This window comes from Centruroides sculpturatus, unplaced genomic scaffold (genome assembly GCF_000671375.1).
Source record: "Centruroides sculpturatus isolate CEXI.00-Female unplaced genomic scaffold, Cexi_2.0 scaffold1876, whole genome shotgun sequence".
Classification (NCBI taxonomy): domain Eukaryota; kingdom Metazoa; phylum Arthropoda; class Arachnida; order Scorpiones; family Buthidae; genus Centruroides; species Centruroides sculpturatus.
The window spans coordinates 81,946-109,897 of NW_019386096.1; the positions used below are offsets into that span (position 1 = coordinate 81,946).

At 29.0% G+C, this 27,952-nt stretch overlaps 1 protein-coding gene across 1 annotated transcript; it reads left to right on the forward strand.

Annotated features, from left to right (window-relative positions):
- On the forward strand, positions 1–27,952 carry LOC111613569 (peripheral plasma membrane protein CASK-like; the record flags this gene model as incomplete). Its single annotated transcript, XM_023354919.1, has 5 exons — positions 1–21; positions 16,215–16,298; positions 18,876–18,954; positions 22,321–22,406; positions 27,692–27,952. Coding segments are annotated over 5 exons (372 nt in total), but the record flags the coding sequence as incomplete, so codon positions are not given.

Here is a 27,952-nt window from a genome sequence, read left to right on the forward strand (position 1 = left end):
TGGTTGGTACAAAAAGTCACAGTAAGTGAAAAGTAGAGTTTTTATAATCGAGTTTCTCAAGCAACTTTTTGTTTATTGACAGTAAAATTTGTGCTATAATGCGAGCAGCACATCTGAGTAAAACGGAATCTTTGGTAGCTGCTCAGCCCATGCTTCAAAAGCTGCCTGAAAATCAATTTTCACAAAGAGACCTTTTTTGCAGACTGCTCTGTGGCTATTTGCCACTCCAATCACCAGATTATAATCAGATGAATGAATTTTTCACATATTGCAAATTTGGCAACAGACAGCTTAATCCCTGATATATATCTTTATACAGTAATACCCCGAACTTACGCGATAGGTGGGACCGAGCGATAACAGCGTAAGTCGGGGTAAAATTTCGTAATTTGTGTAAAATCCAAGTCGGATGTATGTAAGCTAATAAATGTTCTCGTTAATTTAATTAATTTTTAATCTTATCTCGTCTTTTGATTCGTTCACGGTTACAAGAAATCACCACATAGAGTCTCTCGAGTCTCCGTAGATATAACAAACACAAAAATAAATAACACAAAATAAATTGTAGCTATGTGTCAATTCCGCGCGACACGTCTGAACATGTAAGCTGAACAATAATGTGGGTGGGAATGAGTAATCGAGAGTTGCTTGGCGCTGAAACAAATGGCAAGCGCCAAATCCGACAGATGGCGCTGTTTTTGAGCCAAGATGGCTGCCGAAACAGGTAAGGAGCCGACCACGTGTTTGTTCAGTGCTTGAGCCGGTTCAGTTTTTATCGGTGACGACTACTGCGAGGACCAAATGGAGAAAAAATCATTGAATTTATGTCAAATTCTAGACTATATCGGCGACAGGAAACGTTGGCTTGTAGAAGATAAAGCTGTTTTGAATGCTAGACACATCGTATTTTGTGGATTAAACTCTAACAACAACAGAGAAGTTCATGTTGTTGCTTTAGTGTTGCAATCTCAGATATTGGCATTTTAATACATCTCAATTACAGGGAGAATGCACGTGCAAATCGGGGCTGTCTGGTTTTTGTAAACATGTAATAGCATGTTTATTACACGTTAACAGGTGAGAAGTATTTAAATATTATAAGCAGTATACACCATGTTCCAATATAAAAACAGTTTTATTTATCATAATAGTTAAAATTAGTGCCAATCTGAAGGCTATCCTGCTGAGTCATTCAGCACTTATACAACATAGGCCAGTCAAAATTTGTAGCACACATTACACATTATGTTTTGTGTGTGTGTGTGTATATACTGTACTGTACGTCTCATATATCCAAAACGGCTTCACCTTCTACAAGACAACGTTTCCTGTTAACGATATAGTCTAGAATTTGACATAATGATTTGTTCTCCATTTGGTCCTCTCAGTAGTAGTCACCGATAGAAACTGAATCGGCTCAGGCATTGAACAAACGCATGATTGGTTCCTTACCTGTTTTGGCAGCCTTCTTGGCTCAAAAACAGTGCCCTCTGTCACATTTGGCGCTTGCCAAAAGACAAATCGATGAGATTTGAAAATTGCGTAACTCCGGGTTCGCATAAGTCTAGGTATTACTGTATTATTGTTAAGATTGTTAAGAGGATTTGGAAAATAAGATGAAATTTTCAATTTTGTAAACTAACCCTAAACAATAATTTAAAAAATTCAAGTCTATCCTATCTAACATTTAAAATTAATATACACCAGAAAAGATTTGCTATAGCATTCGCATAACAGATTATCAACATAAATTGAACAACAACATTCAAGCTTTATAAAGTATCAGCCCTAAAGATGCACTTTCACAAGTATAGTTAGCCAATCAACTCAGTCAAATTTAATTGACTTGATCACAAATTGAACATATAAACCAATAATTCAATTTAGATGATCAACAAAATTGAATAAAGTCTGAGTTAAAAAATGTTTAATTTTTGCATTCAGTTGTGTACATGGTGCATACCAGAATTAGGTACTGTTTCTCTCTAGTGCGGTTGCAGCAAATTATGTAGGATGGTCCTCTTGGGACAAATTTGAACAAGCCTTCACCAGTCACTTGTGAAGTTCCATTAGTGTGCCAGAAGCCAGATGCTAAGTAATTTACATTTCTTGTGAACTTGTTTCCAAAAGCATGGAGTTTTAGTTCATGAGCAGTGGGCTGTCATCAAATTTTTTTTGTTTGTGGTGAAAAGTGGTAGATATTCACTAGCAATTAATGGATGCTGTGGCGAGTCTGTTTTTGCTGACTGCAGAGTTCACAAGTGAACTTGAAAATTTTCAGGTAAAAGAAACTCTACCAAAGATGAGCAACAATCTGGTTGCCTTGCCACCTGCTACTTCTGAAAACTGTGACACAATTACTGATCAGTATGCAAGAGATATGCTGGACAAACATTTTATGCCTGCAATCACAGAGCTCAAGTCATCAGAGATTTTCTGATAGAAAAGGCCATCAAATTCTTTCTGCATCCTCTATACTCATCAGATCTGGCTTCAAGCAACTTAAGCCTGTCTACAAACCTGAAGGATTCACTCTGTGGTATGCATTATTCATCAAGATCTGTTCTTGGTATTGCAGTTTTCCTGTGGTTCCAAAGAACTCCAGAAAACGCGTACACACAGTGCTTTGACAAGTGGTTAAAGAGATGCCAAGTGTGTTTTGAAAAAGAGGAGGATTATGTTAAAAAGTGACATAAAAAGTTTTATTCAGAACTCACTGGTTACAAGTTATGGCTAAATGCCATTGTACAGTACATAATTCTGGTATGCACCTAATATTTTAAAATGGTGACAAGGTAGAGGTCTAACGAAAAATTAATTAATGTTTATGAAAAAGTATGTTTTTGGAATTTATGATGCAAAGCCTGTAAAGAGAGAAGCTATTATAGAACTACTGTTATTAAAATTAATTTCTGACATTCAAGAATTAGGAATAGAAATCAATGAAAAACTTAAGACAAGAATAAATACAATCTGAACAACATACATATCTAAATTGCAAAAAGTACTGAAGGCTCAGAGGTTTGGTGTCTCAACTGATGATTTACATATACTATCATGTGAATGGGTTCAAGAATGCTGACTATTTTTAATGTAATATTTTCTTTTGATCAGATTTTTTACTCTGGGTGAAACTTTTGCTAACAGTTTGTTGAATTAATTTTCTTGTAATTCATGAGCTTTCCTAATTTTAATTCATATGTTAGATTATTACAGATATCTTGAGCTTCCATGATTAATCCAATTTTTCACAGATATCTTTTTTGTTTTCCAGTGATTTTTTCTTATGCAAACTTTCTATTAATTCTGGGGCTACAACAAACTGTTTGGAATATATTACTGCATATATAGTATGTTAAAATGAATCATCTCAGTTGTAAATACTTTTAAGTCATTTATCACCTCACTTGACTCATGAAAACACGCTTTACAGGGTAACAAAATACTTTCTCATTTCACTGAATCATCGCAGCCACTACTTCGTTGCAATAATGTGTGTACCATACAGTGCATAACTGCAATAGCATTACATATAGATGGCCGGATGGCTGAGCAGTGAAGGTGGCAGCCTACTGCTCTGAAGATCTGGGATAAAATCTAGATGAGTCAAAAAATCCCCAGAAACTTTTCAGGAGTGGACGGGACGGTCCATCAGGATATGTCAGGCCCCATCCCTCACCACCCAGCTGCCCTACTGTGAAGATGGCCAAACCCATAATGGGCTTGCTAAAAGTGGCACTCTTAGTGCCCACAGGCAGAAAGGGTTTAAAGAAAAAAAGCATTACATATAAGTTTAAATTATATTTTGAGTTCACTGTAAATGATTTAATAAGAAATCTAGCTTAGTTGCTGTAAACAGTAATTAATTTTAATAGTACACAAACTCTACATAAATACTTTAGCTATACAACTAGTAAAAGCCTGATAATTCCTAAAATCATTGGTGCTAATTCAGTAGTCAGACTTAATATGAAGATACTATCTAGGTTTATCATCTATAACAAATCACAGATATATAACCACAGCTACATGAAAATACCAAAAAACTAGCAAAAAATAAATATCATCAAACAAGAACAAATGTTTTCTTCCATTTTAAATGGTCATCCTCAGGTTCAAAGAATGCAGATATAAACGAATGCATTTTTAAAAAATAGAACATAATTGCAAATATCAAATATGGTAGCTGTTTTATATATTTTTGTAAATGTCTGTCTCTTTAATCCGAATAAATAGAACATAAATTTAAAAATTGTAAACATTGTAAAATATATGCATGTCTATTGCAACATTTAACATTTTTTTTTTATTTAAAATATTATCGGGATTAAAAAACAAAATGTACATCTTAATTCAAGACTTACAAGAGGTCACAGAATGCCCTCCCACTGTCAAAAGTGAGACCATCTCCTTATAATTAATTGCCATGCCCCTTCTGAAGGCCTTCAATATTTCTAATTGTTCAAGATATTTCAGGCTGGCTGGTGTCACAGTGGTGTAATGTGTGGGCGTTATCAAAATTAACACGAATGTTGTCGTCATTGGCAAAAATAGTGTGGGTGTGGTGAGCCCCTTTTGAATTGTACACAGGTTGTCTAAAAAGTGTTTTGTCCCAGGTATACCGGAGTATATCTGGTTATAATATGGGGACTTTTACTGAGGACTTCACAAACAAAAGCAGGGTACACTAAGGTAAAAGTTTTCTGAGTAAGTTTTGCATTGTCGTTAATGCACCATGCTGTGGCTCCTCGCATCTCCCCCTTACATTGATTCTCCCGTGTCTTCTTTAATTGATATTTTATGAGAGTCTCGTCTCTCCATTCCTGTCTTAATTTGTTACAGTTATTTATAATTATAACATCTTTTAAATATCACTTATGGTAGCTGCTATTTCGTTGTGAATGTGTCTCTTTAATCCGATCAATTCAGTTCGGTAGACTATCAATACAGCTTTCAGGTTAGATACTTCTTTTATTGTTTTGACATATGCATTTTGGACTTATATGAATTTTAAGTCCCTCTTCAGTTCAAAACTACAAATTGTTTAAAAAAACACAATTAGTAAGATGACAAATTCTTCGCATGTAAATCATATGTACTGACAAAACTATTGTATTTAAAAATTGTTACACTTAAACGATACCTAAGGTTCTGTCTTCTAAAACCACGGTGTATAACGGGTAATGTTGGAAAGAGTTTAAAATACAGCCATTAAAAACACTTCAAATACATTTTCACATTAATACGGTGAACCTAATATATCAATACATTTATAATTTTTACTTTATAAACATCATATATTTTAACAGAAACAATATAACACGATACTCACTTTTAACATGTGTATTAGTCTGAAATGCATATGTCAAAACAATAAAAGAAGTATCTAACCTGAAAGCTGTATTGATAGTCTACTGAACTGAATTGATTGAATTAAAGAGACACATTCACAATAACATCTTTTGTTTATTAAAGTTTTAATATATTTGGTGTTGTGTTACACTCTGTTACATTGTGTTAAATACTCCTCCTTTAATATAAAAAGTAATTTAAGTTATCCACTGTTTTGCAAGAAAATGGTCAGAAGTAATAATGTTAAAATAAAACTTAACAGTTATATAGCATCATCGGTTATCGTCACTTTGGCATTTTCCTCGCTTTTAATTTTAAATGCCCTCTAATCAAATCTCCCTTTCTTTATAAATATCATCCTCAAAGTCCACATAACTTTGAGGACGATATTTATAAAGAAAGGAATATTTGATTAGAGGGCATTTAAAATTAAAAGCGAGGAAGATGCCAAAGTGACGATAACCGATGATGCTATATAACTGTTAAGTCTTCTATGGCCAATTTGCCAGATACATTGCCGATACTTCTACTGTCGGTAATTTAGACATATGATGAAAATGGAGAGGATTGAAAGTTCTAGAACTTCAAAAAGAATATTTCGTTAACTGTTAAAGTAATCACATTTTGAACCTAAGAATGAGAATATCAATGAGTGAGTTGAGGATATTTTACCATTTCTTTTAGGATTAAATTGAACTTTTTAAAGTAAAAGTCATAAAAGAATTTGTGCTTCATACTGGATAAATTGAATGACATTATGATAGGAGACTGAACTATATTATCATTTATAGTCTTTGTAATCCTTGTTTTAATTATTGATCTAACTAAAGTGTTTTAATAATCTGATAGTTTTAACCATAAATAAAAACTCTTAAACAGTTTAAATTTGATATATAGATGATAACTTGAACCATTAGTTTGTCAATTAGTAAAATACTCTAAGGATTTTAAGGCTTTTTAGTTATAATGAGTTATAAGCTTATAATGTGTGGCATGTGGTAAGCGTCTATATAAAGTCATCTTTTGAAATCATATTTTTTATTTCATTATCAATCACTATAATGTGACATTCAATTACAGTTTTAGTGGTTTGACCTAATTCTATAAAGTTCATATAATATTTTAGTTTTGTTTAGTTTCAGATGACAATTGTAGTGTTAAATGACAAAATGAAATTTATCTTTATATTTGAAATCTATTAAGAATTGTATGGAATGTTACTATTTAAGTGCAATTGTTGAAGCTACAAGAATTTAAATTAATTAATGTATTTTATTTGTAAATTTTATATAGATTTAGTCTCTATTATGAAGTTTTAATATGTTGTATGGTCTGTTATTTTCCTATCCTTTTTATTCTAGAGCATCCTTTAAATAAAAAACTCAAGCTGCTAGTTAATAAAGCCACAAATAAGACTTTAACACTAAAGACGACTTCTAACAACTTACCACTGCGTTGAGTAATAACAATCCATGAAACCTTTTTTATGACAGTGTTAGTAACAGGGGACACCATTTAGTCACCACCTGAAGCAGACCTTGGTGGAGGTCGAAAACGTTTGTGAAGCTTGTTAAGGACCAAACACTGTTATAAAAAAAGGTTTTGTGGATTGTTATAAATAAGTCTTTATTGGAAATGTTTTGAGCAGTTTCAGCTAAATACTGGTTTGTTCATTTCCAACTATCCTTTAAATTTGAGGCAATACCACAATTCCTCAAAATATAAGAAATTCTTGAATTGTGAATCCTATTTTAATTCTTCTTATAGCAGTTTTCTGTGAATTTTTCCATTTATCGTCGGTGATTAATCATCTTATACAATTTGTAATAAATTTAAATGAGATTGTCTTTTGACAAATTTATTTTGATAAGATCAAAAAAGGAGAAAGACAAGTCAAGCATTGCTTAGCCTTTGTAGAAAACTTGTATTAATTACTTTGAAGTGTCATTTGCATTTGTTTTCAATTAATTTTCTTACTATGTTTGGTCTTGAATCTTTCACATGGCTAGGCATAAAAATTCTTGGATAGAATGTTGTTATTCTATACTTTTCTCTCTCGCTATATATTTTTTAAAGATTTTAGTGATTACATGTTGCAGAGAATCACAGAAAATTTTCCAGTGGGCATAAGTTGGAGACAAATAATTACATCAACAAATTTTTATTTAATTATTTAATCTTTCGATTTTTTTAAAAATAAAATATAGTATTGCAACAAAGCATATTTCAATTGCTTTTATAATTATAATTTGTGGAACTTTTTAATCAAACCAGGGAGAAAGTGCCCTGTTTGACTCACTCTGTGGACATCCATGCAGAGAATTATTAATGCTGCAATCATTTCATCCATTTGTCATTGTATAATAATGCATATATACATTATGTAGACCTATATAATATTAATAAACTTTGATTTTCTTTTTGAAACCGTGTCCTGTTTTATATTTGTGGCGTAGTAAACACTAGTATTGTGTTTTATTCCAAAGACACATGGCAAATTTTCCATGTGTCTTTGGAATAAAACACAATACTAGTGTTTACTACGCCACAAATATAAAACAGGACACGGTTTCAAAAAGAAAATCAAAGTTTATTAATATTATATAGGTCTACATAATGTATATATGCATTATTATACAATGACAAATGGATGAAATGATTGCAGCATTAATAATTCTCTGCATGGATGTCCACAGAGTGAGTCAAACAGGGCACTTTCTCCCTGGTTTGATTAAAAAGTTCCACAAATTATAATTATAAAAGCAATTGAAATATGCTTTGATGCAATACTATATTTTATTTTTNATTATTTCAACTTTAACTTATTTACTAATTTTTCTTTTGCTTGCTAACAATGTAATAAAAAAAAATTTACATCTGTCTCAATTGTAGTTGTAAAATACAACTTTGTCATATTTTCTCAGTAAACAGATAGATAAACAAATGTTTAACATATTGCTACAGTTCTGAAAAATGAAAACAACTGTCAAATGCACATTTTATTATGTAAATGTATTTGTGAATGGCAGTTGTGTAAGAAATTAGGTCACGAGAAATGTAAATCTTCATATTCTTTACTTCCCATTGGAAGAACATCTACTTGGAATTTGTTTTTTCATTAATTTGGAAATTTGGCATTAAATTAAACATGATATTTTTTTCAAAATATCTGTTTATTGATCATTTCTTACTTGTTAATTACCATTGTTTTTAAACATAATATGAAGTTTAATGCAATAGTTTATACATATTATACAGTACTGGATAATTGATTTTAGATTTACATTAGGAGTTTTTTTTCATATTTAAATCTTTTTAATCTTAAAATTATGATATTGTGAGATTCTGAATATTTTGGGATAAAATATTCAAGAATAGTCTGCCTCCAAGAATATTCAAGAATAGTCTGCAAGAATATTCAAGAAATTATAGAAAATCTTTTAAAAATTAATTAAATAAAATAATAATTGGAAATTTTTATCAAAGCTAAAAATCAGAGAGAACAAAGAAATGTTTCATGTGTTGACAGTCAGTTCCCAAGAGAAATTTTATCTCCCATGACTAAAGGGCTGACTAAACAAAAAAGACTCATCATGACACACAGTCAGATGATCTTAATCCTTAATCTTTCTTGGAGGGAAAAAAGTAGTATAAATACAGGATACGTACTAAACTCCGTGCACATTATCCAGTATCCTGTAGTCTTTAACTTAGAACCATACTTTATAGATTGAACTTCTGCCCAAAAGACAGGAAAGCTATAAGTCAAGAAGAATATGGAGGTATTATAATAGTACTTTTGTAAACTCTCTCTCGTATTTAGAAGGTAGAATACCTTAAGATTAAGGTCAATCTAGAATTGAAGACTTTCATAGTCATTTTCCTTGAATATTATTATATTATAGTCTGTAACCATTTTATATAGTTTTATTCAAATAGTTTTGTTTTTGCTTAGAAATGAGTTTGTCAATTGCTCTCGATTGGTATCCTAAAACGACACTCCCATTCATCTATTTCAAGCCTCTCCTATGATTTATGCAGACGTTGTCACTGGGACATCACCTCTTAATTTTGTTTAAGCGAGTTAGGGCACGTATTCTAATTACCCTAGCTGGTGTCAGGAATCCTGACAGGAGACCGGATTATATGATCGTACATCTCCACCTTTTTAATAAATACTATTATCGCAATACTTTGACTTTGAGGCTAATCTAACTGATTAGTTATCTGATTAAGTGATACAAGAGTGCAATCCAAACCTGGCCACCCTCACAATATTTAAGTTAGAATTTCAAAAATATTATTAAAAATAAATCAATGTATATAATAAATATAACTAATCCAATTATAACTTTAATTATTTTATTTATAATTATTATATTTCTCATGAGATAGATGGTGGACTGACAGCTGCCTCCTGCTTAATCGTTTAGTAATTATTTAGCCTTAATTGATAGCCGGATAAAGGTTTTTTCAAATACCAAATGAATTCAGCTGTTTCTTTGGTATTTGAAAAACCAATATGATGATACATTTTTTAAACTGAATTTTATATACTGTAGTCTGAAGTTATTCTGTTCCTGTAAAGAAATTATATTTTAATATGGGGGATAATATTAAAAATATGATCAGATAATTTCTAAATATAATAGAAACAATCTTATTTCAAGTGAAACTTAGTTTTGAGGAAACCTTATAGTATTCGTGTAAAGTACTGAATGTGCGATTTTGCCAGACAAGTTTTTTGTCATATTATCTTGTACCAATAAGGACATTACAAATCAGATTAAGTTGAATTATAAATAGATAAGATGGCTATTTCCAAATTTATAAATAGGAAAATTTAGAAATATATACCACAAAATGAGAATTTTTTCAAACCCTCTTTGTTAGCTTGGTGTATTGAGAACTTTGGTGTGAATTGTCTTCATGCCACTCTCACATCTTTCCATAAATGTTATAAAATGATAAACATTTTACAGTGATAAACATACAGAAAGCATTTATAATATATAGTATTCATTAACTATTAGTGTATATCATAAATAACTAGCTTTTCCAAATTTGTTTCTCATATGGAGATGTCAAATTGCGAGTTTTGACATGGAATTTTGCTCTAAAACCATTGTTTTTCAGTATTATTTTTTGTAGTTTGATCTTTTGTAAAACTCAAACTCAATGGCAACTTTTTAATTAATTTCATTAAAAAAAACTTATTTTTTGTTTTTTGAGATACTACATAATTATTTTAAGTACTGAGAGATACAACTGTCTGTGTTAAAATTTTGTTTTATTTACCACAAAAAATGTATAAAAGCAAGCCCTTTCAATGTGCGTAACTATCTCAGCGATATTCAAAATAGAATATAAATTTTAAAAATGTTTTTGAACACACATTCGAAAAAGAGAACATGTTTTTAAACCTTATAATGAGAGCATGTTATATTCGGAATAGTTTCAGAAAAAGAGCATTAAGCTTTGTGTACTGTTGAGATTTGAAAATACATTCTCCTCTTTGAATATTTGTTCAAAAAAGTTTTGTAAATTTATATTGTATTTCAAATATTGTCTAAGGAAGACTTATGCACTGTTGAAAATGCTTGTTTTTATATATTTTTGAGGTAAATAAAATGGAATTTTTAATGCCTAAAGACAGCTGTAATTCTCACTATTGTGATTATTGGCATGAAATGGATTTTGAATTACTGTATTTAACTTATTTTAAGACATGACAAATTATTATCTGATTTGAGATACCACCAGACACTAATTTGTCAAAAGCTGAACAATCTGGTCTAAAGCTGACATCTAGTTATCGTATTTTAATATAATTTCATAAATTCATATTTTCACTTATACATCTTAGTCATCCCATCACTCATTAGTGGTTTCAGACAGGAATATAGACTTTTGCTAAGAACCTTGTACTTTTAGACATGCACAAGATATGTTTGTTAATATTTAGTTTTGCATAGTTGATATTTAATCCAGCATGTGATATGGCTTGATGTTATGTAAACTTATGCAAAAAAGAACTTTTGAATCCAAGTTTCATAAGCTTCATATAATCTAAAATCATCGTTTACAATAAATAGAACTTGTTATATTTAAGTAATAAAGTATCTTTGAAAATAAATATTCTAATCTTGGAAGATTTTACAATTAACGAAATGAGAGATTTGAAGAAAAATTAAAAGAAAATTGTTTTAAAATTTCAAGCATTTGTGAAAAGATGAATAAATAGAGAATTTTAGTCAAATTTGTCTTTCATGATACCAGATACTCTGTTTACAATAAATAGAACTTGTTATATTTAAGTACTAAAGTATCTTTGAAACTATATTCTATTCTTGGAAGATTTTACAATTAACGAAATGAGAGATTTGAAGAAAAATTAAAAGAAAATTGTTTTCAAATCTCAAGCATTTGTGAAAAGATGAATAAATAGAGAATTTTAGTCAAATTTGTCTTTCATGATACCAGATACTCTGTTTAATAATTTAATACTAAAATAGTATTATTTGAATTTAAAAATTATTTATTTATATTTTTCTAAACTTAACTTTTCACTAAAGTTTCATGTATAAATCATGAAACTTCAGTGAAACATGAACCATCTGGCAATTTATGTCTTTGTTAATATTAATAATTAATCCACTCCTTTTTCTAATGCAAAATATTTAAATTATTACTTTTGCTATTTCCTTAAAACTTCTATAGAAAAGTAAAGGTAGAGTATCTCTTTCCTTGTGTAGAATTTGGGTTATTTAAGGTATTAAAAATCACAAGAATATCATATTTAATCTAGCATATCTTCCTCTCTTATCTATTCTATAGGTTCTATTCATGTACTACCCCTCTTGACTTTTTGCATTTGTAATATTTAATGTATTGGCATGATAATGTTTTTTATTTTTATATTCCTGGCCTTAATATATTATGTGACTTTTCAGTATTCTACAGTCTAAACTTAACTTTCAGATAATAATAATAAAGACAAGTATAATTTATCTTTTGAAAATTTCTTTATATTGTTTTTATTCAAATATGTCATTATAATTCTCAGTAAATTTAAGTAATTTAAGACAAAATCTTTGATTTGTTTTTCTGTTTTGATTCTTTCTGTCCTCTGTGCACTAGTCCTTTTCTTCCATACACATCATGGGTTCAGCCAGGAAACTGGATGATGAAGGATGCAATCGAAAATACAACAGTTGCATCCTTGTTCCTCCAACATGATGCAACAGATGATGAAGGATGGGGTGTGACATAATTAGGCAGACTGCCCATGAAAAATTTCTCAGGTTATTTTGACTGCCAAAATTCTATTTGTGACAGTTTGAATGTAACACTAACCACAACTCGACTTATATACAGAGCAATAGGTTACCACCTTGGCCACCATTCAGCTGTTTATTTTTTTTTTCTGAAATCTTCCTTTTTTGCTGTAAGATCATTATTTCCTTCATTCAACTGAGGTAATTCTCTTGTCAGAAATTTAAACAGAGTGTATGTTTCAATTGCTATTTTTTTTCCTTATATTTCTTCATATTTAGATCCAACATTTTTATCTAAGTAGAAAATAAAACCAATGAGCGCATTTAATCTAATATTAACTTGACAGTTATATTACTTTCATTTTACCTATTTGTAAATAGCTTGTTAACATTTATCTTACAAATAATTAAAAATCATCCAAGTGTTAAAATTTAATAATAGATTTTCTGTCATAAATTGTTGTTCTACTATAATTGCTGCACAATCTTGAAGATGCTAACATAAAATTAATTGAAATATTTAAATTTTTTACCTAAATGTTATAAATTAATTAAACCTAATAATGTTTATTACTTGACCATCCTACACAACCATTTACAGCAGCAAAAAAGATGTATTAAACTAGAAAAAACTAAGGTTTTTAGTCATATTTAAATTAATGACCTTCATCGGATTGTTGTTTGAAAAATTGAACTTTTACAAGTACTAATGGAAATAGAACAGAAATGTACAAACACTGAATGTGTTTAATTATAAAAAATAAAATGAGATAGCAGATTATAGAATTTTTTATATTTAAAGATGTTCAGAATTTGCATATTTCTATTCTATTTCCATTAGTATTTGTAAATGTTTCATTTTTGGAACTTTGACCTAATGGTTATTAAATGCAACTGAAAATATTAGTTTTTCCAGTTTAATAAACCTTTATTGTTGCTGTATGAGATTGTGTGTAGATGATTAAGTTCTTTGTTTCACAGGAATCTTTTTATTTACAAGGTTACCAGTTATATAATACAAGACCTTAAACTCTGTATCTAGAAGATAAATGTTATGCATTGATTAATATCTTAATTTGTTTTTATCCTGTATCTTATATACAGTTTATAACTATTCTCTACAGTTACAAAATTCCTAACTGGATGCATCTCATTAAAACTGTACAAGACTAATTTAATTGTTTAAAAATATTTATTGCATTGTCTTCATTGAAATAAATTATGTGCAGTTTTTATAATCAAAATGATTTCTAAATTATATAATTCTCTTTATATTTGGAGCTGTAGAAAATATTAAGAATATAATAATTTTCTAACATTCTGAAAACATTAATTTGATATGGTAAACATACAAATACTTAAAAATTCACTGTTTTGTCTTAAAATAGCAGAAAAACAAAATTAATTTTCTTGAGATTTTTTAACTCTTCTTGCTNCCAATGAGCGCATTTAATCTAATATTAACTTGACAGTTATATTACTTTCATTTTACCTATTTGTAAATAGCTTGTTGACATTTATCTTACAAATAATTAAAAATCATCCAAGTGTTAAAATTTAATAATAGATTTTCTGTCATAAATTGTTGTTCTACTGTAATTGCTGCACAATCTTGAAGATGCTAACATAAAATTAATTGAAATATTTAAATTTTTTACCTAAATGTTATAAATTAATTAAACCTAATAATGTAAACATAATACTTTTTAAGATCTGTTTATAACATTTTTTTAATGCACTGTAATTTATTAATCTAAGTAATTTAATATTTTTAATTGTCTCACTATTAAAATGATTTTTTTGTAGTTTATTAGTAATTATTGTAGATACTACATTTGAAGAAAAATTTTAGAAATTTATGTTATATTTTACATATTTTTACCAACACAAGCATCATCATTGTAAAAAAAGTACAAGAATAAGTTCTTTGTTTCACATAGTAACTGCTATAGTTTATCACTTGACCATCATACACAACCTTGTACAGCAGCAAAAAAGATTTATTAAACTAGAAAAAACTAAGGTTTTTAGTCATATTTAAATTAATGACCTTCATCGGATTGTTGTTTGAAACATTGAACATTTACAAGTACTAATGGAAATAGAACAGAAATGTGCAAACACTGAATATGTTTAATTATAAAAAATAAAATGAGGTAGCAGATTATAGAATTTTTTATATTTAAAGATGTTTGGCATTTGCATATTTCTGTTCTATTTCCATCAGTATTTGTAAATGTTTGATTTTTGGAACTTTGACTTAATGGTCATTAAATGGAACTAAAAATGTTAGTTTTTCCAGTTTAATAATCCTTTTTTGTTGCTGTACAAGATTGTGTGTAGATGATTAAGTTCTTTGTTTTACAGGAATCTTTTTATTTACAAGGTTACCAGTTATATAATACAAGACCTTAAACTCTGTATCTTGAAGATAAATGTTATGCATTGATTAAATATCTTAATTTGTTTTTATCCTGTATCTTATATACATTTTATAACTGTTCTCTACAGTTGCTGAATTCCTAACTGGATGCATCTTATTAAAACTGTACAAGACTAATTTAATTGTTTAAAAATATTTATTGCATTGTCTTCATTGAAATAAATTATGTGCAGTTTTTATAATCAAAATGATTTCTAAATTATATAATTCTCTTTATATTTGGAGCTGTAGAAAATATTAAGAATATAATAATTTTCTAACATTCTGAAAACATTAATTTGATATGGTAAACATACAAATACTTAAAAATTCACTGTTTTGTCTTAAAATAGCAGAAAAACAAAATTAATTTTCTTGAGATTTTTTAACTCTTCTTGCTGTGGACACCAAGAAGATCCTTCTTCTCATGTCGGTTGTGGTTTGGCAAGGTTCCAATGGGCACGAGAAACATTAGATAGTGATGACAGATGGGAACCCAACATATCTGGGATGGACCATCCTTGAAAACATTCTTAGGGTTTTTCAACTGTCTAGATTTGATTCTGGGATCCACAGAGTGATAGACTCTTTTTTCCTGTAATCATTGTGGGTTTGGCCAGCCTGGAATAGGGATGGTCGGGTGGTGAAGGATGAAACCTGACATATTCAGGACAGAGCGTCCACAAAAAATTTCTGGGGATGCTACCCTGGATTTGATGCCAGATTTCCCAGATTGACAGACTGATACCTTAATTGCCTCAGCCACCTGGCCAAATGATTCTGATTAGAAATTTTATTATTAACCTAACAGTTTATAAATTGATACTAATTTTTTATTTTATACAGATTTTACTTATATTTTCTATCAGATGAAATAAGTAGTAGTTTTCATCATTTAACACTTGTCTGATTTGCTGTAGCTTCAGTAGTCTTAATGACATTCAAATATTAATAATTTTATAAGTTTTAAATGTTTTTTTATTGTATAAACCTGAAATTAAAGATATTAAATATATAATTATAAAACTGAAAAAGTAAAATTTTTCTATTATTATTTAGGCACTTCTACAAGCCCATGATTTGGCACATGAGGTATATGGGAAAGATGCAATTCAACTTATATTTCCTAACTGAAAAAGTAAAATTTTTCTATTATTATTTAGGCACTTCTACAAGCCCATGATGTTTTGGAAAATGTTACAAGAGTACGACTTGTGCAGTTTCAGAAAAACGCAGATGAACCAATGGTTAGTATAAAGCTGTACAATGTAATATCATAATCTGTTAGTGTGATATTAATATGTAATCTATATTGGTATAATGTCTGCTTATTATAAATTAGATGTTAAAAGTAAATATTACATAATAATTAACATATCAGTTTGTTAAAATCATATAAATTGATAAGAGGAATGAACAATGAGCAGTGGAGGATTAACCACCAAGCTGAATATGCTTAAGCTAGGAGTTCTGAAATGGAGCCTAAGAGTAAAAAAACAAATAAGCAAATAGTTTAACTGATATTTTATTACACTGATGTGTTATTTATCTTATTTAATGTAACTTAATGTCACTTTATTCTATGTCGTTCTATTTGAAAAAAGCTAGGATGGGAAGCCTTACTAAAGCTCAGCCTAGGGTATCAGGTGCTAGTTAATCCACCACTGACAATCAGTCTGTGTGTATTTCTTATTTTGATTCTCTTCATTTATCCACATATCTTACATTTTTTAATATAAAAATGATGGCTTTACAGTGGAACAAGTGAGTGATCCAAAAAATGAATTTCTCAGAATCATGATTCGTATTAATCTGAATGTGAAACATTACATATTATGCTAAAAGAAAGTAAAAAATCAAATTTTCTTCCCATAAATGTTTTTGTAATGTAATAAATATTGAAATAGTACACAAAGAAAAAAATTGGTACAAAAAAAAATTCAAGGAAAGCTACAAAATTACTACAGACAAAAATAATATTAACAAGAATCTAAGCCTTGACATTCATAAAAACTGGCTGCAATTATTAAAATAGAATGTTTATACAGTCGCAGGGGAGGCTGTGTGCAGCACTCGGGGAAGTGAGACGTTAAAAGTTACGAGGCATGCGGGGGAGGCCGTCAAGTTGGGAGGAGAGGAAAGGGAAGGGAATTGGAAAGTACGTAAGGTGCCTGACTGATACTGTATACACAAAATACAACCTATCGATGTAACAGACTGAAGAGAGGCGAAAGCCCAAAATGCATATCTGTATGAATAAAAAGTGGATGATGAAATTATTTGCCAAGTGTCGATAAATGCACCAAGTCATGACATAGAATTAGAAGAAACAAGAAGAAGAAGACACAGTTTCGACAAATAAATAAAATATATGTTTTCCTTCAAAGGGTGGCAGCTGTCGGAACTAAGATCAGTATGTCATCTGCATATGATATAGAATGTATTGTTTGGTTGTTGAACATAAAAACGTCATCTTCTCTAGTAAAGCACATATTCAAATCGAACATATAAAAGTTAAATAAGTATAGAGACCAAGGATCTCTTTGTAATAAGCCGCAACTAATTTCAAAACCCGGCCATAAAATGTTATTCTGTTTTATCACAACTTCATACTGACCAAACAACAATTCTACAGCTCTTATTAATTTATCTTCTGCTTGACAAGTTATTGTTTTCATCGGTAATATTGGAGTTGAAACTGAGTCATATGCCTTTTCTATATCTAAAAATAGAGCGAACACTTTGCGTCTTTTTTTCCGGAGCTGAAGTTGTATTACTGCCAATAAGACAAAGAGTGCCACTTGAGTTCCTCCATCTCTGTTGAATGCATATTAAGTATGATTTTTAAAGTTGTTTTTTTCAGTCTGAATCTTGTGAGAAGAATTGAAGTATACAGTTTTCGGAATCCAGACAATAGTGCGATTCGACAGTAGTTGGATGGTTGTTTCTTTGCACCTTTCTTAAACAGTATATACAGTATTAAAAAAGTATTGATTTAATTTTTGTATGTCAAGCATAAAAATTGTTTATTTTAAATAAAAGCACATAACTGAGTGCTTAGATACAATGGACACAAAATATTAAAAAAAACAGCAGATTTATTGAAGAAAACAAATGTTTTCAACTAGTTTTAGTAATCATCTTGGGTTAGAATAAAAGAGCAGAAATTTGAATGTAAATTTCAATTGTATTGAACCTGTATCTGATTAGATGCAGTGGGATTGTCATTGCTGCTGTTTACAAACTACACCTTATCACAAGCATGGAGTTTTTTGAGGTTGATCAAAACAAGAATTTCATTTGTAAACAGCAACAATGATGATTAATGCTGTGTCCAATCAAATGCTTGTTTGATATGTTTGAAATTTATGTTTCAATTCCAGCTCTTTTATTCTAACCCAAGGATAATTACTAAACAAATTTTAAATTTATCTTTGAATTGTTAAAAATTACTTCTATTGAAAAAATTTATATATTACCCATATATATATTTAACATTTTAATATTAATATTAGCATAATAATTAACTTTTTGTTGATGATAATTTTTAAATTATTTATTGTATGTTAGTAGAGTTTGTAGCATTCTTTCTTATTTAGCAACTGAGATACATGCATCTGTCTCTACATCTCTGAGTTCACCACGTTCTGCCCAATTTTCCTTCATGTCATTACTTACTCTATTCAAGCAAATAATATCTGTGTCTTTTCTCATTTTCCTTCTATTTCTCTCTATATACATTGATTTTCCACTGAATATTACAATGTAAAATACAGAGAACTTGATGTGTTGTATTACATTACATTTCCGATTTTATTTTTTAGGGAATGACTCTGAAATTGGATGAAGAGGGAAGATGTCTAGTAGCTCGTATAATGCATGGTGGAATGATACATAAACAAGGTAATGAATTTCTAATACGACTTAATAATTAATGTTAAAATTCATTACTGTTTAAGATAAAATTTGTGTAATTATCTAAATGATTTGGTCATCTTGAATTTAAAAGTAATTAAAAAAAAATTATATTTATTGATTATTGCAGTTTGTATTCAGTCGCATTTGTTTTCTATTCCAAAAATTATACTAAAATTTCAAGTAAATATAACAGAAGAAATATTGGAATAGCAATTCAAGTTCCATTATCAACAAAGCTTATTTAATAAATTATGTCATTTAAAATATAATTGATAATTTTGATACTTTATAATATTAAAAAGAAACTTAAAAGTTCTCTAAAATACTTTAAAAAAAACATTAAAAGACTTTCTTTATAATTTGTCTTCTTCATACATGTTGGGAAAAAAGTCAAACAGCAAAGTTAGCCTTTATTTTGAGGCTTTTCTCTGCCTCAGTGTGTAAAATTTACTAACAATGATCTCTCTGTTGGAAGCACAATGTAAAAATACATTGTGGTAAAAAATCCAGGTCAAATATACAATTAGAAAATTTTCTAATATACTTCAAAGAATAAAAATGAAGAGATTATTGACTCTGTCATTTGATTTTCTCATGTTTTGAGGTGTACTGTACATGAAAAGAACAAAATAATGTATTGTCTTGCTTTTTAATCACATATTTGTTCAGCATTTTTTTACCAATTAAGAAAATTCACTGATATAAAAAGTTTAATTGAAATGACTTAGTTTTATTAACTTCACTTTGAAATCGAAAAGAGATGCTACTACTGTTAATCATTACTTTTCTAAAAAAAAAGAATTCTAATTCCAACCTGTTATTCTATCAATTAAAGTTTTTTGTCTCAAAATGTATTTACAATAGAATTTCCCAAACACTTAATTTGTGGAGATATATGTAGAGACTTATCACACTATTATTAGGAACATTACAATGACACTTTGATGTTTGATAAGCAACTTTTATTACTGGTATGCATTTCAGTCACAAAGACCCTTTTCAGCTGTATATGAATATAATGATAACTACAACAGATATAAACATTTAATTAAAATTTATATCTGTTGTAGTTATTATTGTATTCATGATTGAAATGCATATCAGTAATAAAAGTTACTTATCAAACAGCAAATTATCATTGTAATGTTCCTAATAACAGTGATAAGTCACCATGAGTTAAGTATTTGAGGACTCCTATTGTGTCTAACTTGTTATATTTTGTGTTATAAGTTATACAGTTTTTTTTCTTCTTTTAATCATACTGTTTTTATTACTATCTATTTATTGTTTAAGATAAGCATATAGATATCTTAATTTATATTATTGAAGAGTAAATATATAGGATCACATTAACTGTAGGGTATTAAGGACTTTATTCCCATTTTCTACCATGGCTGTCAACAAAGAGAAAGTTTTTACACTAGGCCCAATTTTATTATCTTACAAAACTTTTTATAAGATACAAGTATATTCTGCTCATTTTAACTTTACTATCTTTATGCAGATTCTTGTGTTAACAATAGACATTGAGGCTCAAAGTATGAGATATTAGGGTTCCATACACAACGTTTCCTTTAAATATTTCTTTAAAGGAATATTTTCTTTTTTTTTTTTTTTTTTTGAGGCACCACTCAAAATATAGCAGAACAATGTCTTCATTATGTCCTTTCATACACCTTAGGAGCAAAATTTTCCCAGTAAAGCTTCTGGTGATTTTTCTGGGTTTTTGTTTTCCTTGTTCTATTTTTTAATATCAATGCCATCCTGACCAATGTGTTAATTAATGTATTTTAATTAGTTTATTTTGCCATCACCCTGGAAGATTTTAACTGCTTTTTGCATGTTATGGTGGATGAGTAGCCACTAATAAAATGTTTACTTAATAAGGAAAAAAGTTGTGTTCCTGAGGTATGTGAAAGGATGTAATAAAGACATTTATTGCTTAGTTATACTATTTTTAAAATAATAATGTCATCCAGGCTAATGTGTTAATACAGACACCATCTACATATATATAGGTGTTTATATTAACACATTATATATTGTTTATTATGTATTAACACCTATATATAGCTACTACTGCAAGAATGCTAGCCAACAGACTGGCAGAACATCTGGATGACATTACACACAAGAAACACATCACTAAAATTGTCAAGAAACTTTGAATCATGTCTATGATCCCAATATTTATCATCAACAAATCATTTCATAAAGCAAACTTGTCTTTTTAATACTATTTAAATTTCAGTTTTATTTATGATTAAGATTATTATAATAAAGTTTTACTTTAAATGATAAAATATTGTAAATTTAGTAAGTTTTTTAAGGACAGTAGACCCCTATAACGCTTAGATACGTTCCACTTTATAAGAATTTTACATTGTAGGAATCTTTAAATACATGAGCCAATCACAGCCTGACACGTTTACGGACTAAGGCTGTTTGAAATGTTTTCTTCTATAANACGTATAATTTTTTGGGAATAATCCGTATAAACTATGCTATAAACAAAAAATTGTAGAAATACTTACAGAGTGTGCACCGTTCGACTACGCCATTGCTTACGCTTGTTTTCGTCGCGAAGCAGTGCATCAAACGGCGCCCGTGTTTTCTGATAAATTATTTTTCTGCGAAAAATTCGTTGACCTTTGGAGACATCATTAATAGAAATAATTTTTATGGCTGTTGAATAAGAAATGTTTTTTTCACAAGAAATGTATAAAATTAGTGCTGTATTAGATTTACGGTACCTAATTTACATACTGTACAGACGATAGTAAACTCAACCTACTCGCCTAAACTTTATGTAGCGTGGCGCTGGATGGCGGAAAGTATATATATAATTATAATAAAGTTACAATAAATTAAGTTAATATATAATTATATATACAGTACCTAATTTATATATAATTAATATTTAATTATATGTACAGTACCTAATTTATATATAATACTGTACAGACGATAGCAAACGCAATTTACCCGCCTAAACTTTCCGTAGCGTGGCGGAAAGTATTTTGGCTGCTCGTCCACTATTGGTCCAGATTCGACCAACCTTGTCACGACACGATTCGGCGACGACGTTTTACAAGTCCCTTTATACGAATATTGCCGCAATTTTTTTGCTACGTTATAGGAATTTCCGTTATAGGAACCCGTGTTATAGGGGGGTAGACTGTAAATGAATGGAATCAAACCCTTGGAAACATCATCTATTGTATTGAATAAATTGTGATTTAGTTAGAATTTAGATAAAATGACAAATTTCAAATTATGTGCAAATATTTATTAATACATTTCATATTTTAATTTCAAATAATTAAATTAATAACTCATTTTTTTTATTAGCCACTCTCCATGTGGGAGATGAGATCAAAGAAATTAATGATGTTAGTGTTGCTGATCAATCAATAGATACTATTCAAAAAATGCTGGTGAGTAAATTTATTCAAAATATTTTTTGAAAAATTTGTGTTAAAATTGTACTTACTGTTTACAAAACTTAAGTAAAAATACACTGAACTATATTTTCTATACCATAACAGAAGTTGAACTTGGGTTTTATCTATAGATCATTCTGCTGCTGGTTACAAGTGGTCAGCTTTATGAATGAATTTATCAAACCTAAAAAGATTGAATCAAAGTTTTGTGTTGTATGGGTATTGGCTAAAAATAATAAGTTCATATATATAAACATTCAATCCACTAACCTGAATTTTAATTAAAATCAAACAATCTGCCAGATCATAGGCTTTATTAAGGCTAATTTTAATCACCATACATAAAGTAATTTGTTAATTAATAAACTGGAACTTTTTAATAAACACTGGCATGCACAAAAAACATCTTTCTTACTTATTCTCACAAAGTTTATTCTGAATTGTAAGCATTTTTGGCTGCATTTAGTGGCCTTCTTGAAATAAAAAGCTGTTCCGTCTATCAAACAGTCAACATTTGAAAAGATTTTTTGAATGTTTGATATATGGAACAGCATTTTACTTGAAGAAGGCTTCTAAATGTGGCCAAAAATGTTTGTAATTTACAATAAACATTACTGGAGTAAGAAGGTTTTTTTTATGAGTGTCAGTGTTTAAAGAAATTTGACTAGAGGTACGTGGTTAAACTCCCATCTTGTGATAAATTTATTAATTATAAGTAAATTCATTTTTAATTTTAATTTATAAAGATTTGGAATAAAAGAATTGGTCACACATCTAGTTAAATTACTTTATAAGAAATTTTTAAAATTATTCTTATCATAGTTTGATAACCTAGTAAATCATTTGGCCATAAATTAAGTTTACATGTTAAGTATAATATATAATAACAAGTCATTTATATTCACATTAAATAAACAGTAATATATTTTTAAATAATAATTTATATGTAATGATAAAAATTTCAAAGTCCTTTTCCAGCCTAGGATGGTGTTTAATGTTGTTAAAAGTTTTATAAAAATATAGTTCAATGTTGTTTAATTAATTAAAAACATTTGTGTAATAAAGAATTGATATTTATATTCAGACAATTATACATTCTTATATCAATGTGAAGATTGCTTTTGTATTCTTATGAGGAACAAATTCTAGTGAGTCTTGTGGATTATGGAACTTCCAGATAACCAGTAATAGAAAAATCCTGACATTTAAGTCTGTACATATTAGCACACACATAAGCAGAACAAACATAATTGGATTAAATGAACCCCATATAGTATCAATGCACTTTTTGGAAAACTTTTATAATGTCTTTTTACTTTTTTGTCTGTTATACATAACAGAGGGAAAGTATGGCAATCGGTCAAAAAATGACCCAAGATTTTTACATTTTTGGACTCATGACACTTTGAAATTTTGAGAAATGCCAAATAATTCAGGGGTAATTTCTATATGTACGGATGTTTGTGTGTGTGTTTTGTTAATCCTGTTTGAAGCTTAATAACTCCTGTGCTTTTTATTGAAAATTTCTGAAATTTTGCAGGGAATTTTGTTTATTAGGGGATTGATGCTGTTAAATTTTGGTGGTTAGAGGTTAAGGGACTCTCCCTTGACCTCTAACCACCAAAGTGGAGATAAAAAGGGTCGTGGTTATCTCCAGTAGGGTTGGACTTAATGACGATGTTGCTTGTTATTACCAGTTGCAATTTTTTATAAAATCCATCCTTACCCTGAAAATTAAAGCTCTTTGTCATTTTATAATAGTTAAAAATATAAAAAGGTTTTTTAATAAAATAAGATTACAGATGATGGCACCAAATGTTACCGGAAAAGTTTAGCAACTTGTTGCTGAATTTTTTCTTGTTTTATTTCTCTCTTAACTTTTTAACTCTTCCACAGTGCATTTCACATTACAAAATTTTAAAAAATTATTCCTAATTAATAGAAACATTATTATTAATACTATATATTAAAACAAAAAAACAAAAAAGTATAGTATATTTTGTTTTAATGAAATAAATGGAATTCTGTGATTTGCTATGATGTGAATTTTATGTTTGTCTGCAGGTATAAACTTGTCTACTCTGAATTATTAACATTAAACTAAATAATTAATTACCAGATAGATTATCTTTAGAAAATTATATAGGCAATTAAATTTCTAACCTAAGTATAGCCAAATAAATCTGGCAGTTAGATATTTGACTTAAGATTTTTCTTTCTCATTCAGATAGTTAATGAATTGTGGTGATAGAAAATTTTTAAAAAATTTTAGAATATGGATAATACAAAACACACACACAAATAAAAAATATGAATTTTTTTAAAGCAAATGCTCTGCCGTATTATCATGCTAGATAACCTAATAATATGGCAGATCATTTGCTTTAAAAAAATTTGATTATTGGATTGAATGTTAAAAATAATTTAATCAAAATAATTTATTCTATAAATATTAAAACACTAACCTTTAACTTCAGCCAACAAACCTTAATATCAGAATGTTTTCAAATTTTACCAGGCCCTCTTCAATGCTTCTAAATGCAACATCTTTCAAAAGAACATTTTCTGACACGAATATTATCTTGGATTTTTTAAACATAGAGCATGCCGGTGCACATTAACTGAATGATCCTTTGAAATTCAGACATTGGAACTTGTAAACAAATGTCTTTTTGGAAGATAGCATATTCTAATGGAGGAATAACATTTAAAAGAAAACAAATTTACATGGTGTATAGTTCAAAAAATGGTGTATAAAAACAAGTAGTATGAAATCAAAATTCAAAATAAACAGTAAATCAAAATGACAACAAAGAATAAAAACTAATCCAAATTTATTATAATTCAAACAGAGTTTTCCAGGTTGTGAAAATGAAATTATGGTTCTTAAAATTAATGCACTCACTCTGCTTTTCTTTCAGAAAAGTAAATTTTCAGATGTGTCAGGGACTTTAAATTGCCTTTTTCTCTTACCAGACAGATTAAAGAAGCTTTATTAAACAGAACTTTGGTTCCAGGTTTCAAAAATGATGATATCTCTATATAAATGTTTATTTATGAGATCCAGTATTTAAATTTCAAAGGATCAGTTTGTTACTGGAATGCTCTATATTCAAAAAATTTCAGGTAATATTTATGTTGAAAAATGTTCTTTCAAAAGATGTTCCATTTAGAAGCACTGAAGATAACTTTTAGCCAATTTTCATATTACTAATTACAATAAAGCATGACTTTTAAAAAATAATCATTAAATTCTAAGAATCTCTGGAGTTGCCAATATTATTTTGAAATCAAATATTACCTAATGTGTTTCTGGCTACATATTATTATCTGTCTAAAATGCTTATTTTCAAGTAGCCAAATGTTTAAATCTTTCAAAGAGGAATGTTTTTATTCTATTTTAGGATAGCTTCAGCTTCTTAACATACACAAGTCACTGTTCCAACTGGATTCAAACATTTTTCACATATCAAACAATATTTCAAAGCAATCCATTTTCAAACTTTGTCATTTTTGATGGATTTAACAATAATTCAACTATACATTTTCACTCTAATTTGTTAAAATCAAACCTGACCATAAGCAGTGTTAACATTGCTTCCCAGTTCAGCTAAAAGTGTTAAATTTCACACTTATATTACACTTCCTCCTTCATTCTTCTGTCTTGCAATCCTTTAACTATATCCTTCTAATTTATTGTTTCTAGTACTCTCATCCATCTGGTATCCAGTATTTTTAAATCCTGTGCATTAATGATGCTTAGATGCTTTTGTAAGAAGCAAATGAAACATTGCTCCAGAATTTGTGTATTCTTAATGTCGTATCAGCTTCTAAGTACAACAGGATGTTTCCAACATACTTCTTCTTTTCCTAGGGTCAATTGCATTAAAACTGATCTGTCCATGGGGTATGGGTAATGAATTTGAAATGTTCTTTGACCCTGAGATTCATTGACCTGAAAGTGGATCCTACGTAGAAATATTTGTTACTCCGTTTGCTTAATTCAATTGCGTAAATTCCTGGCTTTTTAACGTTTTCTGTTTTAATTATCTGTGTGATCGAGGGTATTCTTTTAATTACTATTTGGATGTTAAATTTTTTTGCTAGCAGTGTTATCATTTTTGATATAGTTTTGCTGGATACTATACAATGCTTTTTAACTTCTTCATTACTTTTATCTGAGTTGTTGTTTTTCTATGTGCCTCTTCATATGGAATCCTGCAAAAAGTGATATAGGGGTTGATAAAAGCTTTTGGGTTGTCTAAATCAAACAGATGGACATAAAAAGCAAATGACAAATGAGGTAAAAAATGAGGAAGTTAAAAAGAATTGCATAGTATCCAGCAAAACTATATCAAAAATGATAACCCTGCTAGCAAAAAAATATAACATCCAAATAGTAATTAAAAGAATACCCTCGATCACGCAGATAATTAAAACAGAAAAAGTTAAAAAGCCAGGAATTTACGCAATTGAATTAAGCAAACGGAGTAACAAATATTTCTACGTAGGATCCACTTTCAGGTCAATGAATCTCAGGGTCAAAGAGCATTTCAAATTCATTACCCATACCCCATGGACAGCACAGTTTAAATGCAATTTTCCCTAGGAAAAGAAGAAGTATGTTGGAAACATCCTGTTGTACTTAGAAGCTGATATGACATTAAGAATATACAAATTCTGGAGCAATGTTTCATTTGCTTCTTACAAAAGCATCTAAGCATCATTAATGCACAGGATTTAAAAATACTGGATGCCAGATGGATGCGAGTACTAGAAACAACAAATTAGAAGGATATAGTTAAAGGATTGCAAGACAGAAGAATGAAGGAGGAAGTGTGATATAAGTGTGAAAATTAACACTTTTAGCTGAACTGGGAAGCAATGTTAACACTGCTTATGGTCAGGTTTGATTTTAACAAATTAGAGTGAAAATGTATAGTTTGAATTATTGTTAAATCCATCAAAAATGACAAAGTTCGAAAATGTATCGCTTTGAAATATTGTTTGATATGTGAAAAATGTTTGAATCCAGTTGGAACAGTGACTTGTGTATGTTAAGAAGCTGAAGCTCTCCTAAAATAGAATGAAAATGTTCCTTTTTGAAAAATTTAAACATTTGGTTACCTGAAAGTAGGCATTTTGTACAGATAATTATTATAAAACATTAATATTTAAAAATAATAGTTATAGCATAATTGTTACAATAAAATATTAAATACATATACATAGATGATGAAATTGTTAAATTATAATATAAGATTTAATTAATATTTTAGAGAGATGCAAGAGGCAGTGTAACACTCAAGATTATTCCTAGTTATTATAGTGGTCCAGCATTTTGTGAGGTAACATTTTTATTCTGTAATAATTATTTTTAATTCTCATATTTAATTTAAATAAGCAATACAAAACATGAAAAACATCTTATTTATGGTGAATTATAAAACATCCTGAAATTAATGTTAGGTTTTTTTGATCAGCAATTTCAAACAGATATCAATGTCTCAACAGCTGAGGCAATTAACACATCAGTCTAC